The 26394-nt window shown below is 38.8% G+C and overlaps 1 protein-coding gene and 1 long non-coding RNA gene across 2 annotated transcripts; both read left to right on the forward strand.

Moving 5' to 3' along the window:
• Positions 1 to 6702: 6702 nt before the first annotated feature.
• LOC309507494 (uncharacterized protein) lies at positions 6703 to 12512 on the forward strand. The gene is made up of 7 exons (XM_082181684.1): positions 6703 to 7457; positions 8162 to 8266; positions 8962 to 9027; positions 9139 to 9219; positions 10506 to 10559; positions 11552 to 11617; positions 11729 to 12512. The coding sequence occupies exons 2-7, from the start codon at positions 8231 to 8233 to the stop codon at positions 11834 to 11836; spliced, it is 411 nt and encodes a 136-aa protein (XP_082037810.1). The 5' UTR covers positions 6703 to 7457; positions 8162 to 8230; the 3' UTR covers positions 11837 to 12512.
• Positions 12513 to 14478: 1966 nt separating this feature from the next.
• On the forward strand, positions 14479 to 20135 carry LOC309507448. The gene is made up of 3 exons (XR_014209149.1): positions 14479 to 14904; positions 18625 to 18703; positions 19462 to 20135. It is a non-coding gene; the product is annotated as an uncharacterized lncRNA (long non-coding RNA).
• Positions 20136 to 26394: the final 6259 nt, after the last annotated feature.

Here is a 26394-nt window from a genome sequence, read left to right on the forward strand (position 1 = left end):
GTCAACCCTACCAAATACCAATCAGCAACTCCTGCCAAAAGTCGTCAGTAGGAAGGATGTCAGAGCAAAGAGGGTGCAAAAACAACAGAGCCAAAAAAGCTATTATGACAGAACGGCTAGACCTTTATCTCAGCTCAAGAAAGGACAGGCAGTTAGAGTACAGGAGCAAGGATACTGGAAACCAGCCGTTATCGTTAGAGCAGCCAACACTGAGAGATCGTATCACGTGCGTACTTCTGATGGACGGGAATATCGACGAAACAGACGTCACCTCCTGGACACGAAGGAACCTCAGGACAGTTCTGACATATCCTTGGGACATGATGGTGTTGAGCTATGTGAAACACCAATCAGCAGTGCACCACATAATGACATTATACACACACCTGACCACACTGATGACTTTCCCAAATCCGTCACTTACAGAACCAGATATGGACGCCGGATAAAGCCCAGAGTCATTCTGGATCTGTGATTGTACAAGGGTGAAGGCGGATCGCTGCCCTTAAAAAAAAAAAAAAAAAAAAAAAACAAACAAACAATTGTTCACAATGTTCAATGCAGTTTGCGTTTTGTATGTGACAATCCATTATTGTGTGAACACATACAGTATGCTAGTACTTTAGTATAATACTATATTGATGCTCTAGTTTGTGCATGTGATTTTTTTGAAAGCTGAATGTTCCTTTCACTTAATATGATATGCAATACTTTCCTTATATTGTTTATTTCAAAAGAAGGGGGATGTAGTATTCTTACATTCTGCTAAGAACCAATCACATGCCAGAGACATTGTATCCTGTGTTCTTATTGGCTACAGCACTTGTCAGTAAAAGTTTATGCAGATTGGCTCTAATAGTTCAGTGTGAATTATGCTGCTGAAGAGTTAACACTCATGTTGCGAGTCTAAGTCGAGTTAATAAATCCTCATGCTAAAACTAGTCTGCGTGCACCCAGAGTCTCTTTGAACACGAATCATCATAACGAAAGCATAACAAATTGCACCAAGTCTGGCTAGACAGACAAAAGCGCGCAGCCAATGCCAGGTAAGGCCCCGCCGCCTTACCTAGGGGCATATAACGCCTGTAAGCGCTGCTATTCTCCAGTTGACATTCGTTTCTCGCGATCTCTGCACTGACACAGTTCGGTTGTATCTACGCTACTCACTTGCGTGTCTTCAGGAGGACATATCGCATGATCACCCTCTGCCAGACGTGACATCCGTCTTTTCAGCCTATCAGCTGTGTTCTACATCCAGAGCCGCCCGCGGTCTCGCCGTTTCTCACCTGCTGCTCCTTCCACGGCTGCCCGCCACGGATTTTTCCAAGTTCTTCACCGGTATGTCGCTGTCTAAATTTGCCGCTTCTCCGGGGAACAGCCTATCACGGGCCTGCCCGGCCGCATGTGGTTCGCTTATTGCCGCTAAGGACCTTCACTCGTTTTGCATGGTCTGCTTAGTAAGTAAACTAAAAGGTTTGCTTAGCATAACAAAAAAACAGCAATAACATAAAAAACAACAGTGAATTCTTATGGTCTCTCACATGAATTATCATTATCACTCACAATCACCGGATCTCTCATTGTCTTCACCATCATTGTTTGTACAAGCACCCTCACAAGCACATATAGAAGTGCAACGAACCCCGGCTTTACAGCACTTACAGTGCCCTCTACATGCTGTCTTGCAGCCACAGTGGAGGAGAATGGTGCAGGCTTTACTGGCGTCTCCGAGATTAGTCCAGTAAGGTTCCCAAGTCTTGCTCGTAGAGTCCCGAAACCATCCCCATGCATTAAACTCTGGGATATCTTGCTGGACAGCGGTTGCCTGATTCCAGTAGAAGCTGGCCTGCAGCAGTGCTCTTTTGATGTGCTGAATCAATGCAGCTTGGGTGGGTGGCAGGTTCTCGAGAGACTTGGTACCATTCGAGAAAAGGTGATGTCTAGCTTCATCTACACGGCTGGCACCACAGCTCTTGCTGTACATGATGACGACCATACGCTCCAGTCTTTGGACATGGACGTCATTGTTGATCTGTTCAGGCTCCAAGGTGAGGGTAACCAGAGATTCTGTGAGATCTGGTGTTGCCTCCCAAGCTGCCCATGCACTCTTTTTCCCATGGCACAGGAAGGCTGAGGTTGTGTCACAGCCTGTTAAAGCGTGGAAGAGTGGTAAGGCTAGTGACTTCTGGGGACCAAGATCCTTGCTGATTTCATGAGCAGGAATGTCCCTATAGTTTTTCCCACCTGCAAAGCCGATCCAGAGCTCTGTGAGGCCGAGTGTGTTGAAGAAGCGGATGGCAAGGATGACAACATCGCTGTCGACAGTCCGGACAAATGCCTTTTTATGGCCATTGGCCCCAGCATGTGCAAGATGCAGGATTATTCTTGTATCTGCTTCTGGATGATTACAAGGCTGAAGGGCAGACATGTCATACCCTGGTCTGTTGGAGAGTAGAGCATCTTTCTTGGTGGAAAGGAGGAGTTTACCTGACATGCCATGCTTGGTTATCTCTTCACTGATATATCCAAATAGTTAGATATATAACAATATATCCAGTATATATATAATAGATATATCCAGTTACGTTTTGGAATTGGAGTTCTCCCATCTACTTTAGTTCTTGATCTGGTTCCTCTGCGTTGGTGAGTTTGTGTTTTGAGGTTCTCCTTTGGATATGTATCAAACACAATATCCAATCACGTGACAGATTCATAGCTCATGTGTGACCTCACAAATCCAGCAATATTGGTGTTAACGTAGTCATGGAATGTTTTTTCAGTAGTTGGCCGGACCATTTGGACCATGAGCTATGAATCTGTCACATGAGCTCATCATGTACAGCAAGAGCTGTGGTTCCAGTCGTGTAGATGAAGCTAGACATCACCTTTTCTCGAATGGTACCAAGTCTCTCGAGAACCTGCCACCCACCCAAGCTGCATTGATTCAGCACATCAAAAGAGCACTTCTGCAGGCCAGCTTCTACTGGAATCAGGCAACCGCTGTCCAGCAAGATATCCCAGAGTTTAATGCATGGGGATGGTTTCGGGACTCTACGAGCAAGACTTGGGAACCTTACTGGACTAATCTCAGAGATGCCAGGAAAGCCTGCACCATTCTCCTCCACTGTGGCTGCAAGACAGCATGTAGAGGGCACTGTAAGTGCTGTAAAGCCGGAGTTCGTTGCACTTCTATATGTGCATGTGAGGGTGCTTGTAAAAACAATGATGGTGAAGACAATGAGAGATCCGGTGATTGTGAGTGATAATGATAATTCATGTGAGAGACCATGAGAATTCACTGTTGTTTTTTATGTTATTGCTGTTTTTTTGTTATGCTAAGCAAACCTTTAAGAGTTTTGGAAAAATTGACTATATTATTATTTTAACAATTTGACATAATATAAATATTGCCTTGCAATATTAATTGTGTCTTATTTTTTCTTATATGATTACACTTTGAAATGTATTCACCTGTGGTAAACTGAAAACCATTTCACTTCTATATGGAAATGAATCAACATTGAACATTTGAACCTTCAAAGTTGTGGTAAAAAAAAAAAGGATTTTCAACTACAGTCTTGAAAAGAATACAGGTTCCAGACTTACACAAGCATAAATATAAATATGCCAATGGACTTCCTGTGGTCAATAAACATAACATAGACACCACATCCTCATTTGTAGCGCATTTGGTTCAAAATTTGTAGTCAAAACCGTTTTTTGGACAGCAGCCATATTGAATTTAGGGAATTTGGCAGAGATGGGAGTAAGTCACACATGTGCAAGTCACAAGCAAGTCTCAAGTCTTAACCTTCAAGTCTCAAGCAAGTCCGAGTCAATTTTGTGAAAAGCAAGTCAAGTCAAGTCAAGTCACTGCTTTATGTCAAGCAAGTCAAGTCAAGTCGTAGCTTGGGTCACAAGTCACTGGCAAGTCATACAAACGTTTGATGATTTCACTGAATTTATATACTAAAATAAAGTTAAAACTACATAAGCTGTGGACTATGGTTTTATTTGCAACATTTTTTTTTAAATATGCATTTCCACATACAGCTGAGTGGTTACTACAATAAAAAATAAATAAATAATAAAAATTTAAAAATTTCAAACTACATAGCCTAAAATGTAAATGTAACTGAAATTAGGCCAACATTAAAGCATGAAAAATAAATATGCCTCAAACATTGCAGAAGACCATTAAAAGGTATTAAACAATTCACAATTCAAGTATAATGGTTCCTATGCCACCAAATGGCATTCTTCAAACTGGCATCCCCTTTATGGAACATGAACACATCCCAACAAGTTAGATCTTTCCTTTTTAACAAAAGAATAACAAGAAAAAAACAGTAATAATTGAATTGACACAAAACTTACACCTGTCAATCAGGTGGATTGACTATTGTACATTATTAATCTGTGTGAGTGAGTGATTTATTAATATTTGTGAATGAATGTGTGTGCATGTGTATGTGTGAAAAGTGTATTGTTTGCATGTCCATGGTTGTGTTTGACTGTGTGTGTGTGTGTGTGTGTGTGTGTGTGTGTGTGTGTGTGTGTGTGTGTGTGTGTGTGTGTGTGTGTGTGTGTGTGTGTGTGTGTGTGTGTGTGTGTGTGTGTGTGTGTGTGTGTGTGTGTGTGTGTGTGTGTGTGTGTGTGTGTGTGTGTGTGTGAGAGAGAGAGAGAGAGAGAGAGAGAGAGAGGGAGGTGATTTGATTGAGTGTGATTGATTCATTAATATTTGTGAGTGAATGTGTGTGCGTGTGTATGAGTGAAGAGTGTATTGTTTGTTTGCATGTGTGCTATGGAAGTAAAATAATGTCAAATGTTTTTGAAATAAAAAGCATGTTGAATTGCACTACTTGAAAAAAAATAGGCATTGCATTAACCATGCTTGCATTTTAATCATTGTATTTTTAGTGCTTACATTTTTATGGGCTGAAATTCAACATGGTTGAATATTTAAGCTGTGAATATTTCAATTAAAAACATTTCAAACACCTTTTCATTATTAAAAATTCAATAATCCATATTCACCTTTCATATTTCACTTCCAAAATATTCAAACTCTTTAAAAATACAACCAATAATATTCAACAGGCAATTTTCGGTCCATTTTATTTCGCTTTGCAAATTCGCTTCCACAAATTCAGTGGTTCAAATTCGACAGTAAATTCAACATTGACGTCCAGGAATTGCAGGGAAAACAGTAGATTGCCGAGCATACTCTCCATCTGCTGTTAGTCTACCTCACCATCAGATGGTGCAAAAGCGCGTGTTGAAGACCAGCAACAGTTAGAACAAGTCATTCATTCATAAAACTCATTTACAGCAATGTAAGTGTATTTGTGATTATTATGACGGCTGTTTTATGTTAAATTCAGTGTCTTCACGGTTACTTTACAGTACGTATCATATGCACATAAAAACTATTTTTTTTGTGTATAAATTGCACGATAAATACATACACATTCCATGAGATCATGTTGAGTTTTTACAGTTAAGTCTATTTAATTTGTTTCATTGTTCTAGTTTAGTTTGTTTTATGCTTGTAATTAGCTTAGTTGTTCTTATTTTATCACTGTTTACTTCTTGAGAGTTTTTATTTTTTATTTTTACTTCAGCTAGTAATAGATTTTTGTAATATTGAAAATGGATACAAGAATTATAAAATTTCAATAATATCCAAATTTTGATATCACAAAAATCTTATTTAGAGCAAAAATAACTATATCTTAGGTAATGTATATTGTTATCGTGAAATAAAATGACTCACATCATGATATAAGATTTTGTTCATGTCGCCCACCCCTACACACACACATATTTAAATACTGAGCCACAAGTTTTCGTCTCTATTGTTACCAAATTGTGGTTGGCAATAATCCTGACATGTGTAGTGTTTGCGTTTGAATGTTTCGTAGTTCTTTCAGAATAACTGATCCGACAAAACTTGAAGGTAATTAGACGCTCTCATCTGTCACATACAGGACTGTTTAGCAGTCAAAGCATGATCACAGGTTCATGTAACAAGCCGTCCATTGACCCCCCACACACACACACACACTCACACACTCACACACTCAGAATTGCTGCTGATTTGATTGATTCAGAATTGCTGCTGATTTGATTGATTCATGTGTAGCCTACATGCATCTTTCTCTACCGTGAACGAGATTATAATGTTATTCCCCGATGCGGATATACAGATCCAATGTTACATTTTTGAGGTTGACATATATTTCTCTTGGTTGTTTAGTTGCCTTAACTTTATATTGTGGCGATGTGCTGCTGCATGCAGGCTATTAGGGTTTCCCTCAATACTTCAGGTTTCCCCTGCTGAACATATAAAACGCTTAACATAGCTTAATGGACTACAGTGATGTAAAAGACCAAACTCGCAGGCAAGCAGATGGACACAGAATAACGCGCAAAGCTTAATGCTGAGCGTTTCCCAGTGATAGATTGGCATACAGATGGCTTGATGTTGGACATTCGCACATTTAGGGACCGTCTCTAAAGTGTATACGACTTTGTATACGACTAAATGTGCTAATGTCCAATATCAAGCCAATTTTTACATTTAGTCATTTAGCAGACGCTTTTATCCAAAGCGATTTACAGTTAAACTAACAATAGGAGGACAATATGCAAGTGCTGTGACAGTTTAAGCTAATGCAATACATGTATGCATACTATATATATATGTGTGTGTGTGTGTGTGTGTGTGTGTGTGTGTGTGTGTGTGTGTGTGTGTTTGTTTTTGTGGTTTACGAGGACTTTTGACCTGAATACGCACCAGCACTATGGGGACATTTGGGTTTATGAGGACAGAGGCCATGTCCTCATAAATCCGACAGCGTAGATGTCATTTACTACGTTCCAGAAGCTCCCTCTCAAAGTTTGGCGCCATGTCCTTACATACCACAAAACCCTGAAATTTTACCATACACAGTGTATCCCTGATTTCGAGAGTGCGCCCCTGTAGCCAGGTCCTGGTATTACACCCGCGTCATCAAAAATTTGCATCTTTTACACAAGTGTATTCTTTGGGGCCTGTGATTGGTCAGATCGGTACCGGTAGGCGGGAAATCGCGAAAACAAGATGGCGCCAGTGGGCGGAGCTTCAATCAGCTTTAGTGATTGGTCAGATCGGTACCGGTAGGCGGGAGATCGCGAAAACAAGATGGCGCCAGTGGGCGGAGCTTCAATCAGCTTTAAAATGTGTAGCAACTTAATGCAAAATACTAATTATTTAAGTATTTTTGCCTGTAATTTATTAATTTTGCATTAAATATATGATAAATAAATAAATAAAATCCCGTTTATATTATGATAAGTACAACGTAATCAGAGGTGTAGTCATTCGTCGTCACGTCATTTCCTGTTTGGACTGGACAAACTCTGCACCTGAGAAGACATCTGTGGACCTGATGAAGGCAACTGTTATCCAAAAGGTAAGTTATAACGTTGTTTAATTGCTTCTCTAATAGCATGTGGGTCCGGTTGGCTTGTTTGTGCATGTTCTGTATGCTCTTCGCTGCTCGTTTTACAGTTAGAAAGCAGCTAGCGCGTGATGCTAACGGTGCTAGCGGACCTATAGTGATTCTGTTTACAGACTGACATGAGGGAATCAGCGATGCTTGTCATTTTAAACTCGTTTTCGATTGCACTATATTTGTAACTGCTACCTTTTCTGATCTCATAAAATAGTCTAGCCATCATAATAACGCGTTGTCATGACTACAGTATGTGAAGGGGAGGCTATTTCACCCAGTACAGTATCCTGATATGCTACTGTTAACTTAATATTACTACAGTTATGCTTGCTTTAAACACATTAAGACACAAATATGTGCTCATATTACTCCTGACTATAATAAAATATACTCTGAATATTATTAGAACTGTCAGTCTGATTCAGTCTTATTAATACTGTCACTATTATTGCCGATAATGTATCAATTGTGAATGAAATCTATGAATGAATAGTTATTATCAATTAACATATTCCTTAAATATCATATAATAATAAAGTATTAAAATAACTTGAATGCTGTTTACCATAATTGATCAATTTATTTAAAACAAGCTTTTTGAATAATATGTCAAATGAAATGCAATGGTCGTGATTAATGAGAGTCTTTTTCTATGCGTGCAGACACATGAGATGATGGCTGAAGTGAGTCAGTGAAGGAGAAGATCAAGATCTGGAGGAGGACAGACACAGATGAGCTCCAGGGCAGATTCAGCAATCATTATAAAGGTGAGTTCAGGGTTTCCATGCTTAAGCAGTGCCATGCGACCAGTGTTCCTCAGAAACAGATTATTTGCCACAGTTATCAGTCCCTGAATTATGATTGTGTGTGTAAGAAGTGAGTCACAATCACTTACTGTACATCTAGCACAGGCGCAATGTCTCGTATCACTCTCATACATACACACACTTGAACTCAGTGCCGTCCAAATGTATCTAGTTACCAGTGTCCCAGTAAAACTAGTGTCCTCATAGACCAGGATTCTGTTAAATTTACACAACACACTGAGATTCTTCAGTCAAGTCAAACATCAGGAACATGCTCTTATGATGTCCTCATAAATCTAGTGTCCTCATAAAACTGGTGTAAAGCTACACACAACCTGACACACTGGAATGAAAACACATGTAATGTGATGCATAAAAGCCGTGAACATTACCTTGTGGTAGCATTTAAATATTGAAATATTGATTTGAAAACTTTAACTATTTTGAAATCTTGTATATTATCTCAAATCAGTATTTCATGTGCAAATATTTATTGATAGGTAGCTGTGTATCAGGACCCTGATTATCCTGTCAGTTTATTTTGTATTAATTACTGACTGACTGTACATTATCCTTTATATATTCCATTTATAATGCTTTTTTTAAACTCTTAGGTGAAGTGTTTCTGTATGTAACGCTTAATTTCATATTCTCAGATGAGCCATAAGAGCCAGTTGTCATCAGGCAGTGATTGTGCTGCTCTTACTGTGGGACTAGACAAGGTAAGTGAGAGTTGTGCTGGAAGAGAACGAGCAAACGAAGCAGAGACATCTGTGAGATCTAGTGTTCACATATTTACACCACTGTTTCATGTCTAATGTTATGTTTTGTAGACTCTCAGTGAGGTTGAACCCTCCACTCTCGAAATGAAGAGTCCGTACCCGTCCCAGTCAGAAGTCAGAGATGTACAGAAGGTATTGTTTTTTTGGAAATCAAATTAGGGATACAGCGATATGAACATTTGGGCCGATAACTGATCATTCTTTATATTCGAAAGCCGATATCTGATATATTAGCCGATGAATCTAAATCCAAAATTTGATATACTTTGAAAGCCTGATTACAAAAACGAAACGCACATCATTTAAAGCCAATGTCCCAAACACTTCAACATAAATCAAACATATACAGTACAGTGGCCTAATGTAAGATTCCTTAACTTTTAAAATGAATTTTACATTCATATTTCCAACTTTCTTTATAAAAAAATGGCAATACTTTATAAAAAGGTTTCATCTTGTTAGTATTAGTTAACATGAACTAACAATGAATGAACAATACTTCTACAGGATTTACTTAATGTTTATCTTACTTAACGTTAATCTTAACATTTTCCAAGACATTTTAGGATCCAGTGTTGTATCTGTTAATTTAATACACTGTGAACGAACATGAATTCGCATATTTTATTAACTCACATTAACAAAAGTTTTTCAATATGAAAAGCAATTTCACTAAATGAATTGAATAGCTCTATTTGGAAATAATTAATCATTCTAGAATGATTGGTGTGATTTTGTAGGGGTTTGCATCTGCATAGAAAATAATAAATTGCAAGCAGAGATAAAAAAAATTAACAAAGATGTGAAATAAACAATGCCTCATATATTCCAGGTAAGTCTAACAGCATTTAGGTACAGACCTTGAGTAATCAACTGTAAAATAACACGGCAGAGTCTTTATATAGCCTGACTTTACAGAGGCCTATACTGCAATGTCACTACCACAGATAGGTATGAATGATAAAGCAATACATTGTGCAGCCCTACAAGTTAATGTTCATGGCTTTAATGCATCACATTACATGCATGTTCATTACAGTGTGTCAAGTGTGTGTGTGTGTCTTACACCTGTTTTATGAGGACACCGTTTTATGAGGACATCATAAGAGCAATGTCCTGATGTTTAACTTGACAGGAGAATCTCAGTGTGTTGTGTAAGTTTGACAGAATCCTGGTCTATGAGGACACTAGTTTTACCGGGACACACATATGGAATATTAGGATCGATACTGATAACCCATAATTCACAGCTCATTGTGGCTAATACCAATAGCGAAAACTATTTGTGCTTGTCAGATTAAATATAATCATTGAAGAAGTTGGTAAAAAATAGCAACCTCTGTTTGGCTTTCAATAAGTGATACTAAAATTAGTATTTATTTGTCTTTTTTATATATTTTTACTACTTTTTTTTTCAGATGATAACTCTGAAGAATCAGATGAAACCTGAACAAGATACAGCAACTCTAAAGGTATCCAATAAGTTAATGTAATAACTCTGTTTCCTCAGAAACAGATTATTTGCCACAGTTATCAGTCCCTGAATTATGATTGTGTGTGTAAGAAGTGAGTCACGATCACTTACTGTACATCTAGCACAGGCGCAATGTCTCGTATCACTCTCATACATACACACACTTGAACTCAGTGCCGTCCAAATGTATCTAGTTACCAGTGTCCCAGTAAAACTAGTGTCCTCATAGACCAGGATTCTGTTAAACTTACACAACACACTGAGATTCTTCAGTCAAGTCAAACATCAGGAACATGCTCTTATGATGTCCTCATAAATCTAGTGTCCTCATAGACCAGGATTCTGTTAAACTTACACAACACACTGAGATTCTTCAGTCAAAGTCAAACATCAGGAACATGCTCTTATGATGTCCTCATAAATCTAGTGTCCTCATAGACCAGTATTCTGTTAAACTTACACAACACACTGAGATTCTTCAGTCAAGTCAAACATCAGGAACATGCTCTTATGATGTCCTCATAAATCTAGTGTCCTCATAGACCAGTATTCTGTTAAACTTACACAACACACTGAGATTCTTCAGTCAAGTCAAACATCAGGAACATGCTCTTATGATGTCCTCATAAAACGGTGTCCTCATAAAACTGGTGTAAAGCTACACACAACCTGACACACTGGAATGAAAACACATGTAATGTGATGCATAAAAGCCGTGAACATTACCTTGTGGTAGCATTTAAATATTGAAATATTGATTTGAAAACTTTAACTATTTTGTAATCTTGTATATTATCTCAAATCAGTATTTCATGTGCAAATATTTATTGATAGGTAGCTGTGTATCAGGACCCTGATTATCCTGTCAGTTTATTTTGTATTAATTACTGACTGACTGTACATTATCCTTTATATATTCCATTTATAATGCTTTTTTTAAACTCTTAGGTGAAGTGTTTCTGTATGTAACGCTTAATTTCATATTCTCAGATGAGCCATAAGAGCCAGTGGTCATCAGGCAGTGATTGTGCTGCTCTTACTGTGGGACTAGACAAAGTAAGTGAGAGTTGTGCTGGAAGAGAACGAGCAAACGAAGCAGAGACATCTGTGAGATCTAGTGTTCACATATTTACACCACTGTTTCATGTCTAATGTTATGTTTTGTAGACTCTCAGTGAGGTTGAACCCTCCACTCTCGAAATGAAGAGTCCGTACCCGTCCCAGTCAGAAGTCAGAGATGTACAGAAGGTATTGTTTTTTTGGAAATCAAATTAGGGATACAGCGATATGAACATTTGGGCCGATAACTGATCATTCTTTATATTCGAAAGCCGATATCTGATATATTAGCCGATGAATCTAAATCCAAAATTTGATATACTTTGAAAGCCTGATTACAAAAACGAAATGCACATCATTTAAAGCCAATGTCCCAAACACTTCAACATAAATCAAACATATACAGTACAGTGGCCTAATGTAAGATTCCTTAACTTTTAAAATGAATTTTACATTCATATTTCCAACTTTCTTTATAAAAAAAATGGCAATACTTTATAAAAAGGTTTCATCTTGTTAGTATTAGTTAACATGAACTAACAATGAATGAACAATACTTCTACAGGATTTACTTAATGTTTATCTTACTTAACGTTAATCTCAACATTTTCCAAGACATTTTAGGATCCAGTGTTGTATCTGTTAATTTAATGCACTGTGAACTAACATGAACTCACATATTTTATTAACTCACATTAACAAAAGTTTTTCTCTGTTAGTTCATGTTAGTTAATGCAATAACATATGTATTGTGAAGTTTTACCAAAACATCTATTGCCTTAATAATAATAATAATAATAATAAATCAAATGAAATTAAAATGCAAACAAGTTATTAGACAACATTAAACTTAAAATGAAATGGCCTAAAGAGCTGAAGGAACACCCCTAAACTGAGGCTTTGTTAGATGGTTTTAGCTCAGCGGAACACAACCTATATATGATAAATTAGATATTTATACAAAAGAAACACAATATTACAACTTATACTTGCACAAAATCATGCACAGATTAACTTGAGCTATTATTAATAGTAATCAACTATTACATAGTGAAACTCCTGTTGTGGATGCGCTCCTCCCAGGACAACACGCTGAAACACAGCAACTAAACCCAAAGAATTCACGACGTTTTTAATGCAATAGTTTGCTCATTATAGTGTTATGTATATATGACAGTCCCAATCATAATTAATGTTTTGCTGACCACCGGTAGGCCTACAGTGAAGTGTTTACTGCAGCACTCATTAACTCAGCCAAATGCATCCTATATGAGATAAATCAGATATATAACAAAAATAAAAAATATTACAACTTACAATTCCACAAGCGAACTCTCCCTGTAACAATGCGCTGATTTCACAGATTTGTGATTCAAACATTTCAAAACCATCATGGTGAACAGCGCACATCTGAAGCTGAAGGAAGTAATCCATTATTTATTAGTGTTAATATAGCGGCCTAATTTTCTTATCGGATTGACAATGATAACATTAATAATGAGCATTATTTTCATGCATCCCTGATTGGTTATGACCATATATTTATAGGGTTTTAACTTTATACTTGATTACAACTTATGTCACAGTGTTTTAAATCTTAAGTCACTGTTTGAAATGTCCCATCATACCTGAATTAGTTTGGCGTCATCAGCCTTCTTTTGCTCAAGTATATCATTGATAATGTGAAATTGTTTTAATTTTATGTTTTATGACAGTGATCAGTCAGTGTTAATGGAGTCAAGTATCTGTGCTGCTTCATTTGGAGAATCTCTGAATCCTTTGTATCTAATAGATGTTTATTTTTTCTTTCTTTGCCTTGCTTTCAGGTGAGCCCTGAGAAGGAACAATCATCATTGGAGGATCAAGACTGTTGAGATGGTAATAAAAAGAGCATTGCATCATTTTAGGAAATGCTAGTCTAGTAAGAACTTTTTCACATCATCTTTGGGGCTGTTTTACACCTGGTCATTTCATTGTCAAAACAATTCCATTTACACTTGGCCACATAAATGTGTCTGCACAAAACAGACATAAATCCGATCTTCATTTCCCGCGCTATATCAGATTTAACTGTGTTCACGTCATCGAAAGCTACCGCTATGAGCAGCATTTTTTGTATCAGCTAATTTTAAGATCAATAGGAGAGAGAGTAGCATCAGCACTGGTAAAATCATTTATTCTCACTACTTTTAATGAAGATGACTGTGTGTTGAGCATCTGCGACTTACTTTAATTTATTTTTAGTTTGTATTTTGCGCATCAGCATGCTGAAGAGATCCTCAGCTACTCATCTGCAGTGATGCGTGTTGCAGAAGCGCTGTCATATCTCACTATAACGTGTCATATAGCCTAAAATACGCTCTCACCTGTTTATAATTTGGCATTTTTGGGAGGAGTAAAATTCATAGTGTTACCATTAATTACCTTTACTCTAGTGACCCACCACAGTCTAATCTGTCCCTCCACAGTTTGAACCAAAAGAACCGAAAATATTTTTACGCCTCATAATAACATAAATTGTCTTTGTTTTTTGCGCAATTGCTTTGGCAAAGCATCTCTCAAACATATTAAAATCAAAAGCACAACATGGCTTAATGCCCTTATCAAATCGCAAAAGACGATAAGAAAGTAAGTCTGTAGTCTGTTGTGCTGCGTTTCAAACTGAAGAGCACACTTTGCTCGCTCGATCAGCTCATGATCTGGCTTTTTCCATGCCTCGTTTCACAGGGAATGGATGCAGTGAACTCCATCTCTGCATGTGCCATAAGTTTAACATGCATTTGGGAACGCAACCAGCACCAGTTACTCTCTATTTTCACATTCGCATTATATCCACATTTTTTGTGGTAATCCAATTTTGCAATAAGATGCGTTTATAAACCTGTTTTCACTTAAACTGCAGGTTTCTGCCAGTATAACAGCTTAAGTGAAGAAATTAAGAAAGTATTATAACCTCTTATTGTAAAATAATATACTCATTATAAAATATTAATTTTTCATTGACAGTATTAGTATATCACTGTCTAGGCGATAATTCTAATAATAGTGATCTTAGTGAAGTATTATAGTTGTTATTAATATGATTATTATTATTAAACGGTGCCATTTGTCATGTTTCATAAATGACTTCTGAATACAGGTTAAACTGAAGATGTTCTTGTTTTAAATGTCTCTTTTTCTTTAAGATGAGATCAGTATGACGGACTCTGATGCCAGTGATCCTGATGAAAGCGGTTCTGAAGGTGATGTTCCTGCTGGAGCTGCAGGCGTCTCCAGTAATGTTGGTATGTGTCAACTAATGCTGGGTTACACACCAAAAGATTTTTTACATCTTATAAGATTTTCAAAATGTGATAGACCACAAACATGAGGACAAAAAATCCTAGATTTAACCGTTTTGCTCCTATAGTGTGTGGTGTGCCATGATGTGAAAAGACCGTGAGGGTTGGGTATCGTTTAAATTAACGATTCCGATTCTGCTTATCGAATCCGGTTCTTAACGATTCTTGGTTTCGATTCCAATATTTATTGGAGAGAAAAAAGAGAGCAAATACTTTTTTCTACCTTTTATTCTTGTTACATTTAGGCTATTACCAGTAAAACTGTGACAATGCATCTTAATTTACAATATACTGTATATATATAACACTTTAAGGAATTATAGACTCGACTCGTATTAATTGTCTTATGTATTTATTCATGATCTCTATTTTAAACAAAACTGGTTCTCATTTTATCCAGAATTATGCGGCTCTAGTTTTGTACCTGAGTGTGAGAGACTGCTATTGCTGCTGCTAGTAGCTTTATCTGGTGTGTGGAAACCTGTGGTACTGCTGTTGAGAGATCGCACCGAATCAAATGCGCTGCATTCCTTCAAATTGACCCTGTGTTGCAGCAAATGTTTCATCATATTGGAGGTGCTTCCTCCCTTGCATGAAATGTCTTTCTTGCATGTGATACAATTCGCTGTATTTTCATCTTTTTTTGAAAAGCTTAACCAAACTTTTGAACGTCTGCTGCGCTCCGCCATCGTAAATATAATGTACAGCGCATGTGCGGCAGGCAGGTCCTGGCAGATCAATACAACTGTAAACAAATGCTCACTGCCATTCACCTCGCGCATGTGAGCATCACCAAAGTAAGGAATCGATAAGCGGAATTGAAGTGCGCACGTCTTATCGAATCCCCTGTTTTTGGCATTTTGGAACCGGTTCTAGATACCCAACCCTAAAGACCATGCAATCAGAGTCTCGACTGTTAACACTCTAGAGACCTCAGAATAAGCATGGCGGACGATATGCAGGAAGAAATTGCAATGATAGTGTTTGGAAAAGTTTTACACAACACGTTGTGTAAACATTTGTTCCACAAATCAACAAGCTGATCCTCCATCTCTGCTGTCCACATCAATTTCACTTTGTGCCGCCATGACTGCATTTGTTATGCTTCCTTCTTCCTTCATCTCGCTTTCTGATTGGATATTGTTTCCTTTCACGTGATAATCTCCAGAGCATGCGCGCGTTTGTCCTTGGGCTTCCCCCCACATTTCAGGATTTCTGATCGTAAATATTCAACATGTTGAATATTTGCGATTCGAGATCAGGGCGGCTCCGACGTTCTTCCGATCAGGTTCGGACACTCTTAACACACCTCACACCAAGGGAAAATCTGATAAGATAATCTATAACCATCAAGATAATCGGGACACAGCTAGGATTGTCAGAAGGGGGAAATCGGCCCAAAATCAGCTTGATTATCTTTTGGTGTGTACCCAGCATAACAAGTTTGTGTTTATGAACATGTTTATTATTATTTTAAACCAATATATATTGTGGTACAATTTTACGTTAGTATTTTCACCAAAGAAAAATGGTTTTAAGCCAGTTATATACACAGAAGAAGTCTTAGAACTTTGAGTTAGATCTATAATTTTGTTCAATGTACCCAAAATGCCTATTTCTCTCAAATATTGTTCAAAAATCTGTCTAAAGCTGTGTTAGTGAGCACTTCTCCTTTGCCGAGTGAATCCATCCACCTCACAGGTGTGGCATATCAAGATACTGATTAGACAGCATGATTATTGCACAGGTGTGCCTTAGGCTGGCCACAATAAAAGGCCACTCTAAAATGTGCAGTTTTATCACACAGCACAATGCCACAGATGTCGCAAGTTTTGAGGGAGCGTGCAATTGGCATGCTGACAGCAGGAATGTCCACCTGCTGTTGCCCGTGAATTGAATGTTCATTTCTCTACCATAAGCCGTCTCCAAAGGCTTTTCAGAGAATTTGGCAGTACATCCAACCGGCCTCACAACTGCAGACCACGTGTAACCACACCAGCCCAGGACTTCCACATCCAGCATCTTCACCTCCAACACCGTCTGAGGCCAGCCACCCGGACAGCTGCTGCAACAATCGGTTTGCATAACCAAAGAATTTCTGCACAAACTGTCAAAAACCGTCTCAGGGAAGCTCATCTGCATGCTCATCGTCCTCATCGGGGTCTCGACCTGCAGTTGGTCGTTGTAAACGACCTGCGTGGGCAAATGCTCACATTCAATGGCGTCTGGCACTTTGGAGAGGTGTTCTCTTCACGGATGAATCCCGGTTTTCACTGTACAGGGCAGATGGCAGACAGGTTTGCTGATGTCAACATTGTGGATCGAGTGGCCCATGGTGGGGTTATGGTATGTGCAGGCGTATGTTATGGACAACGAACGCAGGTGCATTTTATTGATGGCACTTTGAATGCACAGAGATACCTTGATGAGATCCTAAGGCCCATTGTTGTGCCATTCATCCACGACCATCACCTCATGTTGCAGCATGATAATGCACGGCCCCATTCTGCAAAGTTCTTGCATGGCCACCATTACTCACCGGACATGTCACCCATTGAGCATGTTTGGGATGCTCTGAATCGGCGTATACGACAACGTGTTCCAGGTCCTGCCAATATCCAGCAACTTCACACAGCCATTGAAGAGGAGTGGACCAACATTCCACAGGCCACAATCAACAACCTGATCAACTCTATGCGAAAGAGATGTGTTGTACTGCGTGAGGCAAATGATGGTCACACCAGATAATGACTTGTTTCCAGACCCCCGACACCCCCCAACCCCCAACCCCCCGACACCCCACACCCCCCACCCCCCGACACCACACAAAACTGCACATTTTAGAGTGGCCTTTTATTGTGGCCAGCCTAAGGCACACCTGTGCAATAATCATGCTGTCTAATCAGTATCTTGATATGCCACACCTGTGAGGTGGATGGATTATCTCGGCAAAGGAGAAGTGCTCACTAACACAGATTTAGACAGATTTGTGAACAATATTTGAGAGAAATAGGCCTTTTGTGTACATAGAAAAAGTCTTAACTTTTAGTTCAGCTCATGAAAAATGGGGGCAAAAACAAAAGCGTTTAGAATTTTGTTCATAGTGTATGTATATATATATCATACTATAGTGCAGGGTTCACCAATCTCAGTCCTGGAGGGCCGCTGTCCTGCAGTGTTTAGCTCCAACCCCAATTAAACACACCTGAACCAGATAATCAAGGTCTCACTAGGCATACTAGAAACTTTCAACCAGGTGTGTTGGAGCTGGTTGGAGCTAAACTCTGCAGGACAGCGGCCCTCCAGGACCGAGATTGGTGAACCCTGCTATAGTGTGTCAGTAGATAATATCAGATTACATTTCTAAACATTCCTTTTGCCATTAATTGTAAAAATCAGTTATCAATAATCAGATATTATTATAAATAACAATTTTTCTAGAACAAAATTAATGGAATCAGTACCAAACCAATAAGTTTATCATGTTCATGTTGGTCAAAAACTTTAAAAAGGAGATGTTTAACACAACATTCCATCTCCAGAATAATGAGTGTCATTTGAAATGTAATTTTTAGATATCAGATGTATAACCAGTTTTAAGTTCTAGATGCAGGTTTGAGTTACATCTGAGTTTCTGATCTGTCTATAACTGATTTCCTACAGGTGTTCAGAAGATGCCCATCGAGAAACCACTGAAGTTCCTCAAGGTACCTGAGGTTTAAATCAGAATATGACCACCATTGTAAGTACATGAGCTCTCATATAGTTAGAGTTTACTAAAGCATGTATTCTTCTGTACAGAGAATGAATGTGAGGTAGGAATAGAAAACCTTGTGGAAAGGACAAAAAGTGTGCTGGTCAAATGCTGAAGTTACAGCTGCAATTGAACATTTTAAGGCACATACACTCACCTAAAGGATTATTAGGAACACCATAGTAATACTGTGTTTGACCCCCTTTCGCCTTCAGAACTGCCTTAATTCTACGTGGCATTGATTCAACAAGGTGCTGAAAGCGTTCTTTAGAAATGTTGTCCCATATTGATAGGATAGCATCTTGCAGTTGATGGAGATTTGTGGGATGCACATCCAGGGCACGAAGCTCCCGTTCCACCACATCCCAAAGATGCTCTATTGGGTTGAGATCTGGTGACTGTGGGGGCCATTTTAGTACAGTGAACTCATTGTCATGTTCAAGAAACCAATTTGAAATGATTCGAGCTTTGTGACATGGTGCATTATCCTGCTGGAAGTAGCCATTAGAGGATGGGTACATGGTGGTCATAAAGGGATGGACATGGTCAGAAACAATGCTCAGGTAGGCCGTGGCATTTAAACGATGCCCAATTGGCACTAAGGGGCCTAAAGTGTGCCAAGAAAACATCCCCCACACCATTACACCACCACCACCAGCCTGCACAGTGGTAACAAGGCATGATGAATCCATGTTCTCATTCTGTTTACGCCAAATTCTGACTCTACCATCTGAATGTCTCAACAGAAATCGAGACTCATCAGACCAGGCAACATTTTTCCAGCCTTCAACTGTCCAATTTTGGTGAGCTTGTGCAAATTGTAGCCTCTTTTCCTATTTGTAGTGGAGATGAGTGGTACCCGGTGGGGTCTTCTGCTGTTGTAGCCCATCCGCCTCAAGGTTGTGCGTGTTGTGGCTTCACAAATGCTTTGCTGCATACCTCGGTTGTAACGAGTGGTTATTTCAGTCAAAGTTGCTCTTCTATCAGCTTGAATCAGTCGGCCCATTCTCCTCTGACCTCTAGCATCAACAAGGCATTTTCGCCCACAGGACTGCCGCATACTGGATGTTTTTCCCTTTTCACACCATTCTTTGTAAACCCTAGAAATGGTTGTGCGTGAAAATCCCAGTAACTGAGCAAATTGTGAAATACTCAGACCGGCCCGTCTGGCACCAACAACCATGCCACGCTCAAAATTGCTTAAATCACCTTTCTTTCCCATTCTGACATTCAGTTTGGAGTTCAGGAGATTGTCTTGACCAGGACCACACCCCTAAATGCATTGAAGCAACTGCCATGTGATTGGTTGATTAGATAATTGCATTAATGAGAAATTGAACAGGTGTTCCTAATAATCCTTTCGGTGAGTGTATAACCAAAGGAAAACTGGCCACACTGACTGAATGCCAGCAGTGTAAGACCGCTGATGATCCTTTCCGTGGGTTTTCAATTTCTGCCTCTCTCTCATTCTCTGTACAGAAGAATACATGCTTTAGTATTCTCTAAACACATGTAGGGCTGGGTACCGAGTTCGATACTTTTTAGGTACCGACCGAATTGCCTCGATACTATCGAGTATCGAAAAATGACTTGTTTTTCGGTACCATATTTCGATACCTAAGGGGTTAACTCGTCAACGTCAGGGCTCAAACAAATACATATGAAATGCACAACAACACGCCTAAAGTCGCTCGCGCACATACACGTGAACTCTACACACACGAGACGCGGGGAACTCTCCGCGCACATACTCATATGAGACGCGCGCGCGCACATAAACTGTCCACGCACACATTCTCATATGAGACGCGAGCACACACACACACAAACTCGCGCACATACTCAATGAGACGCGAGCACACACACTCACAATACCCTAAAGATGTCGATCAAAAGTGTGGATACATTTCTCCAGGCTCGATGCCAACAGCGCGCGATGCAGTATTTGTGGTAAAATAATTGCTGCAAAGACGGTACCGCGACAGATATGATGAAGCCCTTGACAGTGCACGAGTAAACATAAGAGCAGAAAGTTGCTCCGTCTTCGACTGGTAAATGAAGATATACCTTGTTGATCACTCTGACTGTGTTTATATTGCAATAATGACCTACTGAGTGTACACTGCCGTTCAATAATGTGTTGGTTGGTCAGAATTTTTTTTTCACTAAGGATGCATTAAAGTGATCAATAATGACCTTAAAACATGTGTAATGTTACAAAAGATTTCCTTTTTTTAAATAAATGCTGTTCTTTTGAATGTTTTATTCATCAAAGAATCATGAAAAAATGTATCGTAGTTTCCAAAAACTGTTTTCATATTTCTGGAGGATCATGTGACACTGAAGTAATGATTTTGAAAATTCAGCTTTGACAACACAGGAATAAATTACATTTTGAAATATATTCAAATAAGATTTAAAATTGTAATACTATTCCACAATATTACAAGTTTTATTGTATCTTTGATCAGACAAATTCAGCTTTGGTGAGCATGAGCTCTATATAAAAAAAAAATATTTTGTTCCTTATGTATATGTATAAGCAGGGCCTGAAATTAACACCCGACCACGCGCCAAATGCGGGTGAATTTTGCAATTGGCGGGTAAAACTGTCAATCTACCTGCCACATTGGCGGGTAGCCAATGAGAATCGAGTGATTCATTAGTTGTTGGTTTTTTTGCGTCTGTTTTTTTATTTATTTATTTTTTAAGTCCGCGACGTAAAATACGATGTTTTGGATGTGCGATTAACAGTATTAAACTGTTGGTGAGATGGGATGAGATGAGATGAAGCAAAGCTGACGTTGGTTATGGTACAATGACAGTTACACAGATGTGTGTGCGTGTGTATGTTGAGTTGGGAACCAGTGAGAAAATGTCCGGTACCCGGTAACTTTACCAGTAATATTAATATTAATTTAGTTCTGCTTAACGGTTCAATTGACTTTGATTAATATGCGCGAGTGAGAGAGCGCAAGACAGCGCTCGACGTGTTGTTTGAAGACGTGAGAGTGCGCGCGCGCGCGGCCGGACCGGGGCTCTCTCTGCTCGTTATCGCCCTGTCAGGCGCAGCAGTCATTCTATTCTACATCACTTACCGATCAAATAAGGCTTTGGCGGGACAAAAATCGAGACGGCTTTGGCAGGACAAAAATCGAGACGGCTTTGGCAGGACAAAAATCGAGACGGCTTTGGCGGTACAAAAATCTTCGGCCGCCCAAAAAATTTAAATGCAGGAAAACTCCTGACAATGCTCGTAAGCGTTTGCTGCGCTGTTTCTTACCTTGCTTTACGTTGACTTTACTTTCCAGCTTCACCGTCACCGCTTTTTTTTATTTTATTTTTATATTTGTTTAGAAAACCTCTATTTTCTTCTTCTCTTTTCTTTCCTCTTCTGAGCACCGGACTTGTGCTGACCGGACATTTTGAGCGTACTGAACTTCAAATTAAATGACAACATCAAATTTTGATCAGTGGCCAAACCATTTTTGTCTTGGGTGTGGGGGGCCCCAGTTCTGGTGGGGGTGGGGACATGTCAAAAAGTGGTGGGGACATGTCAAGGAGACCAGACCTCATGAAGATGCAGCAGCAGTGGAGGAAGAGGAGTGCATCTGCTCCTTTTTTGTGGACTCAGATTAGCAGCAGTCAGTATGAATATGACATATGACTATGTCTGTGACACAGCAAATCAATGAATAAAAAGATGCAGCACTTAAATGTGTATTCTTACAAGTTAAAGAACAATGTTTGTGTGATTTCTATTTTTCACCTTTATGAGGCAAAAAAAAAACTGGCTGGTAAAAAGTTACTGTGGCAGGTGGATTTTTAAATCCACCTGCCACAGTGGCTGGTGCTCAAAAAAGTTAACTTCAGGCCCTGTGTATAAGGAATATTTTGTTCCTTTGTGCTTTTTTTGTTCCTTTGTGCACTGGCTAAGGAGCATGAGTCAAACTGAAAAAATAACACCAAGTTTTTCTGAGGTAAAGTGTTATGTAATCTTGTTAAAATGGATTTCATAAAATTGGTATCGAAAAAAGTATCGTTTAGGAACCGGTATCGAAATCAAGGTATCGGTATCGGTATTGGTATCGAAATTTTTTGAACGATACCCAGCCCTAAACACATGAGAGCTTTTGTACTTACAATGATGGTTGTATTCTAATGACACTATACTCTTCTAGAGCTGATGTACAGCCCAAACTAACTTTGTTGAATACTTTTCCTGTTATCTCTGTAATTCTGCTTTGAAACTTGACAATTCTGTTTACATTTTCTGGAAATAACAGAATTGTCTTTTTAGGTAAACCGTCCCTTGTAAGTCGGTTTCTCTACATGTTGCAGCATATATTGCATGTTGAGTGAGTTCATTTTATACATTTCAAAGCCTGTTTAATGACATCTTTAAATTGTGCCTGTTTCCAAGGGCTGTTTTGTCAATCTTTTCGAAGTTTTGAATGGTTCATCTGTTTGTCATTTTAATATGTCAAAACAGTAATGATACTGTATGCTTTCTGAAAGATCACACAGTTGTGCAAGTTTTATTGACCCTGTTTTTAAGTTTGTGGATGTCACTTTCCCCTTAAAATGGCATGACATGATTGTATTACATGGTAAAACTGAAAAAAACTCAATGTTTATGATGATATTATTGAATTCATAATTAAAGCACTTCTAAAACACTTCTGTCCCTGTAATGTTGCAAGTTGTTTTGTGTATTGTATTGGAGATCCGGTACTCTTTAATCACCTTAGTCTTGGTAATACACCGTGTTGTCAGGTTTGTGTGTGTGTGTGTGGGCATGTACCATTAAACACACTCGTCCTTATAATGTTGGATTATGCAGTTGTGTATTGTGTTTAAGATCCAGTCCTCTTAAATCACCTTAGTCTTGGTAATACACTGTGTTGTCAGGTTTGTGTGTGTGTGTGGTCATGTACCAGTAAAACACATTGGTCCCTGTAATCCACTGAAATGACATATTTAGTGTATTGTAAAAAGAGTGTCCTCATAATCAAGTCGGGCCCCAAAAATCACAATTATGTCATAGGCGGGAACATTTTAGGATGGGCGGGAATGTCCTTGTGTACCACCAAAATATCATATGGTCATATTTTCTGTTCTGTTGTGTGTATAGAACATTTGAAGTCAGATTTGTGATCTGCAGATTAAAACAAAATTTTTGATATTTGTATCATCACTGTAGGGCATTGGGAAAGGGGTGTCCCCATATACCACCACCAAACTTGTTTGGGCATCAGTGTCCTTCTATACCACAAAAACAAGTATGTGTGTGTGTGTGTGTGTGTGTGTGTGTGTGTGTGTGTGTGTGTGTGTGTGTGTGTGTGTGTGTGTGTCATGTGTTGATTTTATGCCAGTATATCACGAAACGCTCAGCATGAAACTTAGCGCGTTAAGTTCATGTTCTGAGTCCATCTTCTTGCCTGTAGCCTACTTCCCTAATAAGCCGGTGCAAGATTGGTCTTTCATATCACTATCAACGGAAGGGAAATCCTTGAGAGGTATTGAGGGAAACCGATTATAATCCTGTTCATGGTAGAGAAAGCTGATGACATGTAGAATACACAGGGAAAGTAACAATGAAGTTATTGAATGAAACAGCTTTTGTGTGTTTATCATCTTTTCCGCATATACTGACACAGATAATCATTTTCATTTTATGAATGAATGTCTTTGTCAGCAACAAGCGCTTTTGCACCATCTGATGGTGAGGTCGACTAACAGCAGATGGAGAGTATGCTCGGCAATCTACTGCTTTTCCTGCAGTTCCTGGACGTCAATGTTGAATTTACTGTCGAATTTGAACCACTGAATTTGTGGAAGCGAATTTGCAAAGCGAAATAAAATGGACCGAAAATTGCCTGTTGAATATTATTGGTTGTATTTTTAAACAGTTTGAATATTTTGGAAGTGAAATATGAAAGGTGAATATGGATTATTAATAATGAAAAGGTGTTTGAAATGTTTTTAATTGAAATATTCACAGCTTAAATATTCAACCATGTTGAATTTCAGCCCATAAAAATTTAAGCACAAAAAATACAATGCATTAAAAATGCAAGCATGGTTAATGCAATGCATATTTTTTTTCAAGTAGTGCAATTCAACAGGCTTTTTATTTCAAAAACATTTGACATTATTCTACTTCCATATGCATGGTTGTGCTTGCAAGTTTGAATTTTTGTTTTGTGTATTTGTGTATGCATGGTTCGGTTCGAAAGTCTGTATGTTTTTTTTCTTTGTGTGTCGGTGTCTTTTTACAATCTTTTAGTGGTATTAACTAGCGATTTCTTTTTACTTACTCTATGCCCTATATACTAGCGGTATAAGCTAAACAGTTTTTAGAGATAAAACTCTTTACATTCGATTATCATGAAAACAAATCCCAGAGAACGGTAGAAGACTGTACCAATGCATTATTAATTATTATTAAATTACAGTTACATTTTTTTTATATTTCTTTTAACATTCAAGTCAACCCTGGGATCATAGCAGACTATATTGGTAGCATATAACTAGACAGTACAAAGGGATGCATGCAGGTAAGAAAAACTGGAATATGGCATATTTTAACATATTTTAACCCGATTTTCATTTTCATTTTCAAGAAAATATTTTTTCTCTGTGCTTTTGTATGTAAGGGATTATTCAGATCATTAAAAAAATCATTAACCCAAGGCACTCGAATATTATTAAAAATATATAGAAAGCCTTTATTTCATCATGGCTTTAATATTTTAAAATCAGGTGACAAGTACTTGCACAACTATGCGTTGTGGCTAATGAGCCTTTGTCAGGGTGTGTGACCAAAGCCCCTTTCACACAGAGATTCCGGAAAATACACGGATAAAGTGACCCAAGATTAGACCCGGGTTCGTTTGATTTAGGTTCATTCACACTGCCAGTCTGGCAGTGCCAGTGATTTCCCGGAATCAGAGATTGCGTTCACACACAACCCCTAAAGACATGTAATGTCTTAGCAGCGTCTTAAGTTTGCTTATGAGCTGCGATCTCTCTCTCTCTCTCTCTCTCTCTCTCTCTCTCTCTCTCTCTCTCTCTCTCTCTCTCGCTTGAAACCACGCTTGTGCATTTTTTTCTTCTTCTCTGATTCGATCATAAACTTGCGCATTACGTACCGTTTCACAGCTGGCGAACGATCCCGCGCTTCAGCGTCATCACTACGACACTGCATTATCACGGCTTTTGTTCACACAGCGCGCGTTCCTGCTGCGTCACGTGATTGTTGCGTTCAAATACAGATATTTATTTTTAAAAAGACAAGTTATTTCGAGTCATTTACCTGAAGTCCGAGTCAAGTCTCAAGTCATGAATATCAAGTCAAAGTCAAGTCAAGTCTTTTATTAATATTTGTCAAGCAAGTCTCAAGTCCTAGAATTTGCGACTTAAGTCTGACTCGAGTCAAGTCATATGACTCGAGTCCCCCATCTCTGGAATTTGGGGGGTCCTGATATACCCAATCATAAATGTAAGTATTCCTATGGGTTTCCCATGGTCAAAGAAGGTAAAATAGACATCAAGTTTGTATTTGTATCTCATCTGGCTCAAAAGCTATAGCCGAAACCCTTTCAGGCGGCGGCCATATTGGATTTGGCCGCCATCTTGGTCTCAGGGACCATTGGCTCGGGCGCCCTGGCTAAATC

The sequence above is a fragment of the Leuciscus leuciscus genome (assembly GCF_965113295.1).
Source record: "Leuciscus leuciscus genome assembly, chromosome: 10".
In the NCBI taxonomy this organism is placed as follows: Eukaryota; Metazoa; Chordata; class Actinopteri; order Cypriniformes; family Leuciscidae; genus Leuciscus; species Leuciscus leuciscus.

Coding starts and splice junctions, on each gene's coding strand:
- LOC309507494 (XM_082181684.1), top strand. CDS start 8,231: ATGAGCTCCAGGGCAGATTCAGCAATCATTATAAAG. Junction 8,267..8,961: donor ATTCAGCAATCATTATAAAG/GTGAGTTCAGGG, acceptor TCATATTCTCAG/ATGAGCCATAAGAGCCAGTT. Junction 9,220..10,505: donor AAGTCAGAGATGTACAGAAG/GTATTGTTTTTT, acceptor TTTTTTTTTCAG/ATGATAACTCTGAAGAATCA.